This window comes from Silene latifolia, chromosome 2 (genome assembly GCF_048544455.1).
Source record: "Silene latifolia isolate original U9 population chromosome 2, ASM4854445v1, whole genome shotgun sequence".
NCBI lineage: Eukaryota > Viridiplantae > Streptophyta > Magnoliopsida > Caryophyllales > Caryophyllaceae > Silene > Silene latifolia.
Genome location: NC_133527.1, coordinates 185,715,958 through 185,732,443, shown reverse-complemented (window position 1 = coordinate 185,732,443; position 16,486 = coordinate 185,715,958). Strand labels below are relative to the sequence as shown.

At 36.1% G+C, this 16,486-nt stretch overlaps 1 protein-coding gene across 1 annotated transcript; it reads left to right on the top strand.

Moving 5' to 3' along the window:
* Positions 1-424: 424 nt before the first annotated feature.
* LOC141643749 (protein CHROMATIN REMODELING 25) lies at positions 425-10,719 on the top strand. Its single transcript, XM_074453044.1, has 22 exons — positions 425-723; positions 2,247-2,642; positions 2,897-2,983; positions 3,071-3,311; positions 3,390-3,515; positions 3,609-3,665; positions 3,771-3,857; positions 4,283-4,378; positions 4,581-4,631; positions 4,716-4,790; positions 4,884-4,970; positions 6,991-7,082; positions 7,171-7,303; positions 7,541-7,660; positions 7,726-7,839; positions 7,945-8,028; positions 8,275-8,346; positions 8,446-8,504; positions 8,596-8,797; positions 8,959-9,057; positions 9,679-9,989; positions 10,079-10,719. The coding sequence occupies exons 1-21, from the start codon at positions 545-547 to the stop codon at positions 9,955-9,957; spliced, it is 2,736 nt and encodes a 911-aa protein (XP_074309145.1). The 5' UTR covers positions 425-544; the 3' UTR covers positions 9,958-9,989; positions 10,079-10,719.
* The last annotated feature ends 5,767 nt before the right edge of the window (positions 10,720-16,486 follow it).

The following is a 16,486-nucleotide window of genomic DNA, read 5'->3' as shown; positions in this document are numbered from 1 at the left end:
AAACCGCTTCTCATCCAAAAGCTTGTTGTTGCTTGTTGCTTGCTTTCAATAATCGTATTGCTTACTTTTATTGCTTTCGTGTGCCGGACTTGATAATCGTGACTATGATTCCCGACACACACCGACCCGAGACCCGAGTATCGTGCTAGTGGGCGATCCCTCACTAGTACGAAGATCCTTGTCGCTTGCATCTTGCCTTGAGACGGGCAAGGGTGCGCGCCACGGTCCGGCAAAAGTAGCGGACCGTGACACCAAGGCACCACCTACTCACAAGAGCTCTATTCATTACCTTGTAGTATAACTTCTTATTGTGTGCTCTCAGAATGACACACCTTAACAAATCCGTTCTTACCTTTTGAAAAATTATTAGCACTAAAAATTCGAAAGCCCAATCAAATTCAACAAATCAATTAACCTTCAGTCGTTCCTTCTTCAACAATTTGCCGCCAAAAATTCAACAACTCTCACTTTAAAAACTACACTCCTTAATTTCTCTCTAACCCCACTTCTTCATTGTTCTGCGTAATATCTTCATTAATCAACAATGGCGGAGACATTATCATCATCAACATCTTTATCAGATGATGAACAATCTCTCGTTTCTCTTTCCGACGATGAGGATTTCGCCGTCGAAGAAGTACAAGACGGCGGTGTAATTGATGTTGATGAAGATTTATCGTCGCAAGAAGAGAACAAATCACAAAATGTCGCCTCTTTAGTTAGGTAATGTTTGATTATTCTCTAATTTAGTCGATTTTTCAACTTTTCTAGGGTTTTCAGATAAAATTGATTGATTCGTTCTAACCTAACATTGTGAATTTTCGGTGTATCTAACAATTAACCAATTATTAGCTGTAATTTAGCTGTTAGAGGCTGATTATGATTGTTTTCTAGGTAATTGTTTGGTTTAATTAGGTTTTGCGCTAGTGATTAGCAATTATTTGAATTTGATTTGGAAGCTTGGGAAATGAACGATGATGCAAATGTTTCTCTAGGAATGTGATTTTTGGTACGAGACATTTTGCTAAGATGTCTTTCCGGATTTGTGTTTGATATCAGGAAAAATTGTGGATTTTTGCCTAAATTTAGGCGGAAATCAAATTCTAGGGTTTAATTAAGAATGTTTAATACATTGAAGAGCTTGCTTCAGTCCCGTTACTCGTCAAGTTGTCTGGCTTGATTGGAGAGATACTGTTTTTTGGGAGTGTTTCTGAGCTATTCTTAACTTGTACTGTATCCATCTATTTAAGTGAGGTTTGTGATGAAGGCGACTAACGAGGAATAATCTTGCTTGTTAGTCTTCTTTCAAAAGCAAGCGTTAGGGGTCTTGTTGTTTTCCTTGATAGTTGTTGCTTGTACGAACAAGCAAAATTGTTGAGATGGAACTTTAATATATTAAGCGGTTATACAAAGAGCATTTTGCTAGCAGCTATGCTAAGTTGATATTTTTGCCCTTTGTTTGGATGGGGAATTTGAAGGGAAAGGGACGGGAATAATTTCCTTTGTTTTGTTAGTAAATTTGAGTTGGAAGGGAATGTAAATGGATCTTCCTGTTTCCCTCCTACACAACAAATTAAGTTCCTTCCAATATAGGAAATACAGATTTGGAAGGTAAATGAGATTGTTCCATTGTCCCTCTCTTTCCCTCTATTTTACATCCAAACAAAGAGCTAGCAAACAAGTTTTGTACTAGATGGTCTTATGGTAGCACATGGAGAGATTTTCAGGATTTGGGATGAGTTCACTTTAAAAGCCCACCCCTTAACATTAAGGGTCCGTTTGGATTGAAGGGATTGGAGAGAAGGGGAGGGGAGAGAAAGGGAGGGATTTAATTTCCTTTGTTTGGATAAAAAATATGGGAGAAAGGAAATGGAAGGGGAGAAAAATGAGAGGACTTATTTTCCCTCCTATAGAACAAACTATAATCTTTCCAAGGGTGGTAAGATTTGGAAAGAAAACGTTATTTGGACTCTAATTATACCACCAGCATCCTTCAATCCTCCATCCATTCTTCATCTCCCTCCTTCCTCCCCTTCCACTTCCCTTCATAATTTTTGTTATCCAAACACCCACATCCCATTTGCCCTCCCCTTCTCTCCCCTCCCTTCACCTCCCCTCACCACCCCTCCCCTCCCCTTCCCTCCTAAAATTGTATCCAAACGGACCCTAAATCCTTGTCTTAGAAGAACGGTCTTACTATGTTTTTGCCTTACAGCAATTAGTCTGATTATTGACTCTGTTCGCAGAGGAGACCTTGTTGTGAGACGACAGTCATTGCTTCCACGGGTTCTTTCAGTATCAGAAGGGGCAGCAGTGGCAAGAAAACCATTCAAACCACCATTTGCTAAAGACTTCAGCACTAGCACTGTGGAGCAACTCCAAGCACGGCTTTTGGCTCGGAAGAGGTTTGTCCCATGGGGCTCAGCAAGTCCGTTTGTGGTTCAGGTTCCAGAAATGAATACTTTGGAGCTCTCTACAGTGGACGAGAAAGATCAGCCCAAGGAAAATGTACCATTACCAACTGGTATTGAGCCGTTGATTTTATGGCAATCTGATGAGTTGTTGCAAGGCGCTGCATCTTCTTGCCTGGCGCTGATAATGGTTGATGACTTGCTTGTTCGTTTCCTTCGACCACATCAAAGGTATACATTCAAACCTATAACATTTTCTGGTAGCCATGAGCTATCTTAGTCAGCATATACTAAATGATAGTTTATTACGAGTTAGCATTGTTTATCACGTTCCATCACGTTAATATTTTTAGAAGTTTGCTAACACAATTGCAGTTTGAATAGGTGAGAGAGAATACGAGAGAGATTTTTCATTTTTTATTACTATTTTTTTTTTATGTTTTGTAAGGAGCAGCATGTTGAACCTTTGTTATTCATTTTGACAGAGAGGGTGTGCAGTTCATGTTTGAATGCGTCTCTGGATTGCAAAGTGCAGCTGGTATTCATGGATGCATTTTGGCAGATGATATGGGGTACGCATCTTACTTTTACCAAGGTAATGAACTTCTTATGTCAGTCCTATTAAATTCGTTTTCGCTGTTGAATGAACCCTTTTGCAGTTTGGGAAAGACTCTTCAGTCAATCACTTTGCTTTACACTCTTCTTCGCCAAGGATTTGATGGAAAACCAATGGTTAATAAAGCAATTATCGTCACTCCTACAAGTCTTGTGAGTAATTGGGAGGCAGAAATAAAAAAGTGGGTTGGGGACAGGGTTCAGTTAATTGCCCTATGTGAAAGTAGTCGAGATGAAGTTGTATCCGGAATTGACAGATTCATAAATCCACGCAGCAAAATACAGGTAAAACTTAATGCGGATGTTTGCATTATGTGATTGACATATGTTCTGAATACTTCCGATAACTATATATTGTTTCAGGTACTTATAGTTTCATATGAAACGTTTAGAATCCATGCTCCAAAATTCAGCCAAAGTGGATCTTGTGATCTTGTCATATGTGATGAAGCCCACAGGCTTAAGAATGACCAGACAATAACGAACAAGGTAAGTGGACATATGAATGGCAATCAGTGCTAGCCTTTTTAATGACTATAAAATACTTATTCTGATTCGTATTCGAATGTCTTGTCACACTAGGCATTAGCGTCACTGGAATGTAAGCGCCGCATCTTGCTGTCAGGTACACCCATGCAGGTAAGGCATTTTTCTGATGATTCCGTAGTCCATACCTATTCCGTGCTTAGTCTTTCCCCTTTTTCCTCTTAACACTTTGTCATGGCATGCCTTTTTTACCTGCAGAATGACCTTGAAGAGTTTTATGCTATGGTAAACTTCACCAATCCAGGAATTTTAGGCAATGCAGGTCATTTTCGACGGTATTATGAGGTGTGCTTCCCATCTGATTATATCTTTGGCCAAGAGTCAATAGCTTTTGTAGTTGCAATGTGCATTTACTTGTTTTGAAATTACCAGTGATTAGTTTTGAGTCATTTCATCGAGATATTCTCAATTCAATATAGTGTAAGTGCACTATTGCCTTTTTTTAACTAGGTGATTATATCCTTTTTTTCCCCCTATATCTCACCATCTTAAGTTTCCCATTTGGTTATTGGAAGAATCTGGCAACAGTTGGTAATGTTTACAAAGTAATTGCATCTGTCTAGTCCAGTTGTCCCCTGATCGCATTCGCCTGGCCCAAGGATATTTACTTCACATATGTTTTCTTTCATTGTTTGATAAAATGTTGGCCCCGCAACTTTAATTTTAGTTATCCTACGAATGTAATATGTTTTTGATGTTCTATAATGAAGATGCCAATTCTATCTGGACGGGAACCCTCTGCTACCGAGGACCAAAAAAATCTCGGGATGAAACGATCAGAGGAGTTGAGTGCCAAAGTAAATCAGGTGTGTATATTCTCTCAAAAGAAATGCTATCACATAAATAGCCTGGTTCGCGGTTCTAAGAGCCGCTCACTGTCCAGCATATGCAAGCACCTGTTACCTACATAACTACATGTCAAAACTCAAGTCGTGCTAATCTTCAGTTAAGCTAGCCAAAGCTTCGAAGAATAAACTTTTGGTGCTGATGTGCTTCTTTTATCTTCAGTTTATACTAAGGAGGACGAATGCATTGCTATCAAATCACCTACCACCAAAGGTATTATGATTCCCCAATCTGGCTAAGGACTTAAAATATGTTGCAGAATGACCTTTGTATGATATAGTGATATGGCTGTCACAGATTGTTGAAGTTGTCTGTTGCAAACTGACTCCGTTGCAGTCGGAACTTTACAATCATTTTATACAGTCAAAAAATGTGGGTGATCTTTCTTCATATTTGTATACTGCTGAGTGCATTATTTTCAGGTTACTGGTTCATAGAACAAATAGTTTTTTTCTCCTGTTTCAGGTTAAAAGGGTGTTAAATGAACAAGCAAAGCATTCAAAAATTTTAGCATACATTACAGCTCTGAAGAAGCTCTGTAATCACCCAAAGGTACGTTTGTAGTATGTAGAATAAGTAAAATGCGAATTTTTTAGCACATGACTAAGGTAATTGTTGTACATTGAAAACCCAGTACTCTAGTAATGCTGGTGAAAGCTGTTTGTATAAATGTTAGGGAGAATCTGTCCTGCTAAGTTGTCCACATGACAGTCTTAATCCAATGATATATCATACTTTTATCTCTATTGAGGCTTGACTCCAATATTTTAATTATGTTGATCGAAATTGAAGCTTATCACCTATTCAGTGCTTCAATTACACAATGGCCTCTCACCCTTCTATAGCGAGCGCGATGTAGGAAGTTGGGTATGACACTATGACCGTTTACGAGATTGTTCAGTGTTCACAGTTTCTATTTACATGGAACTATTTCAGAGAAAAAGTGGCAGTGGAATGTATCTGATTTCCTGAGTGTTATACCTATGTGTCAGCTGGTATTTCTTATTTGCCTTGAGGCTTGTTTGCTGGCTTGTACTGCGTGGGGATATTTGAATGAGGAAGTTCAATGTTCAGATTATGTTTTATTGGGAGTTCACAATAAATTCATTTGCTCAAGTTGGTAATAGAAAGAATCACACCTGATTTGAAGTTCAGGGTTTAATGTGCTACCAACTTCAGAGAGTCACACAACTGTTTCAGGCCATCCTATCATATGAATGTATCTAGCAAACCTCAAGCACATTTCTACTAGCTGGACATCCTTCCATTTTTTTTTGTTGAATATTAGGAAGATATTTTGCAGTCTAATAAGACAAGTATAAGTTGATCAATAGAAAATTAGCAATGATGTCAGTATTTGTTTAAGCATATCTTAGAATAAGCTCTCTGTATAGTGTATACTGATAAATGACCAGCTCATGAAAATTTATTGGAAAGTTACAAATGTTCGATAGGATGGCCAAGTTTCATTTCAATGGAGCTATAAGTCGCTATTGTTTGTCTTTGGAATATGATAGAATTATGTATAACGGCACATTAAACTATTTGCGATTCTTGTATTGTCAAATGTCAATCTGTTTTTTGCAATTCTTGACACAATTTTTTCATTTTTGCTCATCCGTGAAGAAGCTTTGTGTGCAAGAATCAACATAAGAGTAATGTAGCTACATCGGCATAGGTGAGAGTCTTAAGGGATTGGGTAGGGACAATAGGGTAGTATTGTTGTTCGTAGTTGCTCTTTCATGGACACATTTTACTTAATCATGGTCTTTTTCTCATAATATTTCCATAGAATACCCTTTCCTTGAAAAAAAAAAAATCTCTCTAATCCTTCCCCAAAACCTCATCAAATTCCCCCACATTATAATTATGGATCTCAAATCTCATATTAACCAACAAATACATAAATTTTGTTTAAGTCAAGTTGATTTACGTGTTATTACTTTCATTAGAGTGTTAATTTTTTCCAATTAGGGTTTGTAGGAAGGGATGGTGGTGACGCAGGGGAGGGGATGGTAGGGGGTCGTGGCTGGTGGTCGGTGGTGGTCCGGTGCAACAGTCTGATCTTGATCCATTGAGGGCGCCGCAGTGGGGAATTCATGGGGGAATCATTGAAAATATCGTATGAAATTCCCAGAATTAAGTGGGATTCATTTTCATTGTTCGTCATTGAATGGAATTCATTTAGTCATAAGATATCGTATTTCGGAGCTATGATTCATGCCATACAACTTTCTGAATCAGTGATTGCCAAAAAAAAATTTGGATGTGGTGGATACTGATGATAGACATAAATTCAACATGATGATAACTTTTTTGAAAGGGAAAAGAGGGAAAGTCTAAGTTTAGTGAGAATAATATGTAAAACAAATAAGAGGGGTAATATTGGAAAACATGTACATGATTGAGTAAATCATGTACATGAAAGAGCATAACCCGTGTTGTTTTATCTTGCTTGAGAGAATGGCCAAAAAATGGTGGCTACTTGAACACTCATCTTCACCGAGACATGGCTAAGAGATTCTCTGTTTTCTTTCTCCTCTTTCTCACGACATGGTACTTGTTGTTGCAGCTCATATATGATACCATGAAGGGTGGAAATTCAGGGATATCAGGCTTCGAGGACTGCATGCGATTTTTTCCCCCTGAAGTTTTCTCAGGGAGGTAAGATCATTACATGTTTCATGGCTTTGTTTCCTTCTTTTTTATTAGTATGAATTTTATATTAGAGACCCATCAATTGTGCTCCCAGGTCTGGTGTATGGACCGGCGGTGATGGCATCTGGGTCGAATTATCAGGAAAAATGCATGTTTTAGCACGTTTACTAGCTCAGCTACGACAAAAGACTGATGATAGAATTGTTCTGGTCTCAAACTATACTCAGGTGATCGCTTTTGTTTATAGACAGCCTAAGTCGAGTGTCTGATTCACAATGGTTGGGTTTGCATGCAATGTAATTTATCACTGTTCTGCCTGGATCATTTTTTGTCAATAATTAATTGCTTTTTGATGGCCTAGTGCATATGTGCTTGGCACAAAACCTAGTTTCCCTTGTGTCTCCTCCATTTCCTGCTTTTTTTTTGATGAATTCTATTTAACTGATCATCGAGCTATGTTTCAGACACTTGACCTCTTTGCTCAACTCTGTCGTGAGAGAAGATATCCATTTTTGAGACTTGATGGGGCCACATCTATCAGCAAACGGCAAAAGCTCGTCAATTGTTTTAATGATCCTTCAAAGGTTCGTGTCCCTTAGACCTTTTATTTTCTGTAATATGGCATCATTTTCTAAATAATGCCTTGCAGGACGAGTTTGCCTTTCTCTTGAGCAGTAAAGCTGGTGGTTGTGGACTAAATTTGATAGGTGGAAATCGCCTGGTCTTGTTTGATCCTGACTGGAACCCTGCCAATGATAAACAAGTAACTTCTTAGATATTTAATCGTTAGTTTCATTCAAATTTGCTTAGTATCACTTGTCCAGATGTCCTGGGTCTGACTTAGATGCATTGTACGCTGCTTTTGAAGGCTGCTGCAAGAGTTTGGAGGGATGGTCAAAAGAAGAGAGTATACATATACAGATTTCTCAGTACAGGAACCATTGAAGAGAAGGTTGTGATTTGATCTATCATTATGTCATCTTTAAGCACTACATTGTAGGACATTAAAAACTTACCATGTAAAAACCAAGTATTGGGTGATACGATATATGAGTTTTAAAACAATGCAATATGCTGCGCACTTGCGCAGGGGATTTTGACATATTGGCTTAGTATTTTATTTTCCAAGTAAAATTCCACTGCTGTATTCTGTGATATTCCTAGTGATAGAACTTTTTCCATTCTTTCGTATGTGAAGGTGTACCAGCGTCAGATGTCAAAAGAAGGGTTACAGAAAGTTCTTCAACAAGAGCAAACCGACTATAATAAGGTATTTCAGTTTACTTGGGTATAAATTCAGTTTTTCCCCCTTTAAATATTCTTTTTTTGGCTATTTGTGTGGTTAGTCTATTGACAATTTTAAGTTCAGGGCAACTTTTTCTCGATGGAAGATTTACGTGATTTGTTTACATACCGTGCCGATGTGAGGTAATTGCTTATATGCTAATTGTCAAGAGGTATCCATACTTAGTTCCGCTTCTGTGAAGTTTTTTGAGTTCTAGTCTTTTATCTTATACAGTTCTGAGATCCATGAAAAGATGAACTGTATCCGTTGTACAAAGAACGATATCTCAGGAGATGCCTTGGGTGCAAGCAAGATAGAAGCCTATGAAGCTGGATCGTCTGAAGAATGTGAAATGTCATATCAAAATGATGCTGATATTGGTGGATTTGCCGAAATGTCTGGGTGCTTCCATAGCTTAAAGTATTCGGAAAGACAGGTGATTTTTTTATCATATAAAATAGTACTCCATTTTTTCCATTCAGCCCCCCCATCCAAATTTCCCCCTGCGAAAATGACAAATGTGACTAAATGGAAAAAAGATGAAAGGGGCAACCAGCTTAGGGGTTGTTAATAATCTGGCCGGGAACTTATTCTTAGGTTGGCATTCCTCTTGAGGAGGATTTACTCAACTGGGGTCATCATTTCAAACCTACTTCAGTGCCGGATGTGCTTTTTCAGGATTCAGCTGGTGATGATGTAAGTGTACTATTCTAACTTTTAATTACAGCATACTTTATTGGTGTCCGGTTATATGCGGTCTGAGTATAGAAATTTTACGCTCTTAGAAGTTGAATTGTATCTCTCTTATAAACATACTGTTCCAGCCTTCCGCATTTAATCCTCCGTCCATTGGAATCAGTTCATATAGACTTCAACTCAGATTTTATTTTCCAATGTCCACGCTTTTGCACGAGATCAAGTAATGTACCCAAAAATGGTTAAAGGGATACAAAAAAGATTAGCAAATTGGGTGTATTTTGATAGCAACAGTATGATAAAGCAATGGCATAAAGATTTGCTACTACAGAACTGTTGCTATAACAATACCCAGTGCTGCAAAGGTAAGGAGGGATCAGACGTACATAGCCTTCTATTTTAGAAACACAAATTTTGCTTCTGGATGATCTATAATGAGATTCGCTTGTCATTGAATCGCATGCATTGTAGAGAACACCAGAACAATCCTCTTTGTCTGCTAGTGATGAAAGGAGATTAAAAATTAAAACTAGAGAACACAATGAGCAAGCAAAATTGGGAGCTTATGCTTTGCAGAACATAATATAACAGTGTTGTCTTTTTACCCATCTGCTTGTGCAGGTTACATTTGTATTTACAAACCAAATAGACGGAAAACTCGTTCCAATCGAATCAATGCGCCCAAAGAAGCCTGATATTAAGGCCGCGGGGCCATCATACCAAATATCATCACTCCACGGAACTTCTCTGCGTACCCCAGAAGCAACACCTACCAAATCGCTGAGAGGTTCTCTAAGGGACGTGACTAATTTATCTTGGAGACCTAAGATCTCTTTCAAAAAGCAGCTACCTCTGAAAAGATCATATCCCTCTGTGCAACGTGATCATGTGGCAAGCTAACAACTCTTCATAATCGCAATTGGAATTCAGAGGTGCAGTGACCACTGACAAAGAACTTTTACTTTGTGTATTGGTCTGTTAAATCAACGTGTGCTAATTTGTATATTATTCCCTTTATAAGGGAGATATCTAGTGTTACAGGCTCTTCTATGAACGTCACGAGTCATGCCTGCTTCATATACATTCGCGAGGAACAAGGTCGTTCTCGGCTTGGGCTCAGATGGTTTTACATTTGTAGAGGATTTTATGTACTCGTGATGAACTTTGGAGAGCTGTACGCCTAAAGCATGAAAGCTGAGCATAAACTGGTAAATTCCTCCACCATCTGCACATTGTAAGAGTCTGCATTACGGCTGGCATTATGAATTACTTACACAATTGAATGCAAAAAAATTAGGTTAGATCTACTGATGAGAGTTTGAGACCCCAGATGAATTCGAAGGTTAAGTTGTAAATTTACTTCCAAAAACCTTAACGCCTACCCATATCATACTATAGAACCGTTTTACACAAGACTAGTACAAGAGTGCTGTTCGCTGTCTATCACAAGAAATACTAACAATTCACACATAAGTCGGTGGGTTTCATTTAGGACAAGATGGGCTTTCTATAAACACGCCTTCCCGGCTTTTCCTGACAGTAGTCAAAAACTCAAAATGTTTAGAGTGTTATAATGATTGTTCATGAATTGATCAACTAGCTACCATGTTTATTAGCAAGATATATTTATTTTGGCATTCCAGTTTCATTTGCTTCCTATGATGTTTTGTTTGGTTGTTATTTCCATTTACTCTTACGGTTTCGGATATTACGAAATCAGGTCAGGACAGCATAGCACAAAATATTCCAGAAATAATGACAGTCAAATTCCAATGACCAAATTCATGGGTTTTCACCTTATATGTTTTGGTCATTGGTCATGACTTATGATCTAGAAAGCTGAAAAATCAAGTGTTTGGGAGATAATATGAAATCTTGACAAATCTAATGGAATATATACAAACCTAGCTAGTTTATTGACAACAAAATGTGTCATTTACAAGAATGGCAATATAGCATATGATGCTATACAATAGTCTATTTCCCATGTTTGACAACATGATAATCTTAATTTAATGATACGTGAACTATAAGAACACAAATATGTGCTACATTTAGCATTTAGATGCACTATAGAGTGAGCTAGCAAAAGTATGTTGTGGAAGTCTCCTCTTAGTCTACTTCTTGGAGATAACGTACATTGATGAAAGACACAATCCTTATCCTTCCGCACCAATCCTTATGCAGCTTAGTTTAGTTCAGTTTAGCTTCATTTAGTTCATTTCAGCTCATCTGTTCATAAGTTAACTCTTACTTCAGTTGTATTTAGTTTAATTCAGTTCAGCTCATTTGTTTATAAGCTAGCTCTTACTCAGTTTTATTCCGTTCAACTCTTCAATTCAATTTAGTTCAGCTCTTATTAGATGAAACAAAAAAACAAGGCCTTAATGTAGCCTATTCTCTTAAAATGATAAAATAGGTTTGAACAAAGAATATATTTAGTCTAAGCTTTATTGCTTCCTCAAAAGTAGCCATATGTATTATTGTAACATATTCTGTGAAATGTACTACCCAAAAAAAAAAGGAACTTAGATTGAACAAGTGGATCAACTCCTCTGAAAGCACCACAGATTTTACAAATAAAAAGTTATGTTATCTGAAAAAAATCTTAGTTTGTTACTATACTTTATTCTTAAATGATTTTTGGTCCTGAACTATTGCGAAGTTCTCTCCTCAAATTCTCTTTTCACCTTGTGACCTCAATATGCTCAGAATAAAATGGTTTTGGTACTCGACTGTATACGTGTCTTATACTTTGAAAGCGCAAATATCATCTAGTTTAGTTGCGAAAGTTATTCGGCGATGGTATAAAAATCCCGAGTTTAAAACTCCTCAGCATTAAACCGTCTTTATAACTCTCTTAAGCTAAACAATGAAGTAGATGTTTAGCTGACCAATTTAATTCTGAACATTAATGATAATTGATAGGGCGTCACCAGGTGATACTCAATCTCGATACCACCCTTTCACTGTTTCACATGCTCTTATATAGGCCCATCATTTTAGTGGTCCCCCTATATATTACATGTGAGAGAGTAATACCGAGATTAAATACCACCGGGTGATACATCTCATTTTCCCTCTTTTCATATATAGCCATCACAAAATGATCAGTTACATGTATACCCTCTTACGATACTATGTGAGATAACCATCTCAATCAAAAGTTTAATCTGATGGTTAGAGCTCAATTAATTAATGAGGTCTTCATTGTGACGATAAGTCCCAATTATCAGGGAAAATAATGGTATGACAGTAAAGCAACAATTATCCACATTGTTAAAATTCCATAGTCAAGTCACTATAAATAGGCATAGTCCCAACTCTAAGAAAACATACAAAAACATCCTACAAAAAATAAAAAACACAAAACAGAGAAAACGTAAAAAGACATGGATTCACAAAACAAACGTAGAGGTTTCATAAAAGGGAAGCTAATCGCCTTCTCTAAAACTCAAAAATCTCCAAAAAGTGTCGAAAACACGAGGCCAAACCCGAATCCCTCCATTACTTATCTGGTGGATCATCAAGATGTGCAACCTCAAACAAGGCAAAACGTAGCATTCTTTGTACCAGACTATGGGTACAAATACGGTCCGGGTCATGGGTATGATAGCTACTTCAGTACATTTGCTGATGAAAATGTAAACATGAAAGCTACACTGTACATATCTTCTGTTCGAGAACGGTTTATCTCGAATGATCATTAGTAAGTTAGTTAGTTTGTTAATTACTGAGAAGTTCACTACTATCATAAGTTCTCTAAGCTAGAATTATTGTCTTAACTCTTAACTTATCATTTGAATAGTTCTGCTCCAATTTAATTACATGGTTTGGAGTTATAATTGTATGTATATGGTGGTGTGTGTACAACTATGTTAAGAAATTGTCTCAATCGTCTAAGACTTTGTTAAAGTAATTTCTACGTTTGTCATATTATATATGAACGTGAATTCCATCTTGTTATTTCGACTTGATACATATCCCGTTTTTATAACAATTTTTTTTAAAAAAAAAACCGTCTTTATGATACCTACAAAAGTACAAAGGATTCCATTTTTTTTTAATGAAATCCAAAACCATTTACAAGTAAATCAAGAAGCATAAATAGCCATGTTCGACACTTCAATTTAGTAACAGTTTTTGAGTTCATATCATAATTCATAAATATGTGTTGTGTACTCCTAGTTAGTTATAAAGGAAATCATGATAGAGTGATCGATTTTGTAAATCTGCACTCGAAGATTGAAACTTCAGAGAGCTTGTATCGCGTCTCACTATGTCACGTCCAACACTTGCAGTTGAGTTGAAGTAAAACCCTAGTTCTTATCTAGAGCTCCCATCAATAATGTTGGTGAAGTTGTGGAACTTAATTCAAATATTCCATGGAGCTAACATACGTATAAATGCAGGTAGTACGTATTTGACTTTATTCTTTGACAGTAAAATGATGAGAATAAGGCTAAAAGAATCTAGGCTACGTATAAGGATTTGAGAGGGATCTAAGAAATATTATTCTTAGAATTTTCCGACATGAATACATTTTAGTCGACTGTAGACAAAATTTTAATTTTTAATTATTTGAAGAAATACTGAAATATACGTATATCTTAGTTTGTACCTTGTACCTTGTACCTACGTGCATTGACTATATTATGACGGAATTTCCTTCGCGTATTGGAAATAAGTAACTTCCCTTGCATATACGGGTAGCAATTATCGAATCCCAAAAGATATAGAATACATCTAGGTAGGAAGTAAACTCTTAACCGATTGAAGGATTGAACACATAACCTTTTACCTTATCTCAAACAAGGATGTAGTCGTAAGGGTTAAGTACTAGCGAGTGATTGCCCTCTAGCACTCTTCAAAGGGCCACCAATATGGTGTCGGAATCCTAATATGGTTCTCATTGTCAATGTTCGGTACATGAGAGCAATAAAAGAAACAATGTCAACAATTAAGTTCAGCAAAATTAAGTTCAGATATGTTTTCTAAAAGCCTGTAAATTCTTTAAAAACGTCACGACCAATAATTCAGCATACAAGAATTAACCTTAGCTTATAAATTACAAGTGTCCCTACTATTTTAGGCTTTTAGCTCCTTAGCTTAGTTAGTTACAATGGATCCAAGGAAATGGATAGAACAACATATATTTGGATTTTGGAACAACAATAATATACCAAGGACGGGGCAGCATAAGAGCATCTTACTAGCTTACATTTGTCACATCAATTGTTAAGCTACAATAATTTTAAGCTACAATTTACTCTAATGGTTTAGTCAGCTTACTAATAGCTTGATTGTACCCATTTAACACACTTATTTATTTATTTATTCAATTTTCAAATTTTCGACATAAAATTAAAACTTTATTAATATGACCACTATTTTCCTATGAAAAATTCTAAGGTCCACCGGGTGTATAATAATATCGTACACCTTAACCAATAAGATGCCTTAGTTTTTGTTTTGGTAGGGTGTATGATGACATGCTACACCCGGTGTACCTAAGAATTTCTCATTCTCCTATTGGATACATTTATGTAGTGGGTCCATTTAAGCAAGTAGCTCCATGAAGCTACTAGCTCAAATTTTTTTGAGCAAAGCTAATTTATTTGGTTAACTCCAATAGTTAAGCTACCAGCTTACAATTTTATAAAATTGCAAGCAAGTTCTCAAGTTAAACCATTGGAGATGATCTAATGTGTTCGTTCTTAAAAAGTTGAAGTAGAATCACTTAAACTTCAAGTCCCATTATTATATGAATAAAGGACCATAGGCATCACACTCCTTTTTATCTAACACTTGTCCTTAAAAGGCAGTAAGGTCCTCACAACCTCAACTCTTTTACTTCATAAAATACTCTTTACAATTAAAAAATCCAATATAGGTAAAAAAAAAATACTCGATACATGAACATTTGTACAGAATTTATTTACCTTGCCAAAATTGAATATTGGGTAGTTCTAGGAAGAAGAATCCCTAATATTTTCTCTGGTAAAGTCATTTATTTAACTTTAATCAAGAAAATCTCATACTCCGTACATTCATACAAAGAATAGAAAAAGTAAACAAGTACTGGGGCTGAAGAAATATTTGTCTAAATTTACTTGTGATATTCTAGCCCCAAATTTCAAAAAATAGTTAAAATTACCGATTTTTGTTATTCCAAAATTTTTAAATATGGACCTTAGAAAATATATAAAATAATATGAGTAAAATTCGCTACCTCAAAATTTTATTTCTAGGTTCGCCCCTTATAATCCGTGTTATTATTCCAATATTTATAAAAAAAGGTAACATGATGCAAGATTAGAAGGCTAAGAATAGCTAAACAAGACGACAAGATAAAGTGAAGTAGGAGGGTAAATTGTGAAAAAATCAAGTTAGATCGAAGGATGCTAAATAAAGAGATTCGAATATAAATAAATTAGACCCATTATATTGCTTTACAAAATTCTTCATATAATGCATGCAGAACGTAAACCCTAGTTGTGGACGTCGACCTATACTATTCGCTACCACATCTTTCTTTTGCCAATCCTTTTTTCGCAAGTCTATGTGAATATCTGATAAGTGATACCGATAATTAAACTTATATAGGTATTCACAGAAATTTGCGAAAGAGGACTTTACCCACAATTTAAAGTCAGTAAAATAGAACTTTTTAAATACTACGGAGTAATTTCTAACTTATTTTCACCTTGTTGAGTTGTTATACTACCAAGTAGCCCTTGTAAAATTCAACGGGAGAGTAAAAGTGACAGTAATTTTGAACATTAGATAGCTTCTATAGTTCTATATTAGACTTTGTTTAAAAAGAAACCTAAATTATTTTCGCAATACACATTTTACTCCTTATAGTACTTTTTGCACCCATGACCCATCTTTCCATTTCTTTACCCTTGACTAAAAATCATCAAACTTAATTCTCTCTTCCTTCTCTCTATTGTTAAATCCTTAACTTCTTTTAACTCCTTTTAAATTCTTCAATTATGTATGATTATTCGATTATAGAGCATGTATTTAATTCATTAATCCATTATTAATAATTAAACTGGCTATTTATTAAATTTTTTTATCTTTTTAATTAGGGTTTATATTCAAATTAATTGGGAATGTCCCTATTCACTTTGCAAGATATTCTAGTTTTCATTTACTTGAAAACCTACTTTCCAAGAGATAGGTGTAACCTTCAAATTATCACTTCCCCTCAAAGGCACAAACCAATTTCACTCTCGCACTTGCAGCAAGGAGAGCAGCGTAAATGCGTAATACGGAGTACTTAGTTTAATTAGTTTTTGTTTTCTCTTTTTTTTTTCAATGAAGTATGTAGACAATGTAGTAATGGGTTAGATTTATTTTTCAAGGTAGCATATAATCGTATTATAAATTCAATAGATGCGTTTGTAAAAATAATTTATCA

Bases quoted from the DNA above. Each gene is read 5' to 3' on its own strand.
- LOC141643749 (XM_074453044.1), top strand. From the start codon at position 545: ATGGCGGAGACATTATCATCATCAACATCTTTATCAGATGATGAACAA. The intron at 8,029-8,274 runs GTTGTGATTTGA...TCGTATGTGAAG, and splicing joins CAGGAACCATTGAAGAGAAG to GTGTACCAGCGTCAGATGTC. The intron at 9,058-9,678 runs GTAAGTGTACTA...CTGCTTGTGCAG, and splicing joins AGGATTCAGCTGGTGATGAT to GTTACATTTGTATTTACAAA.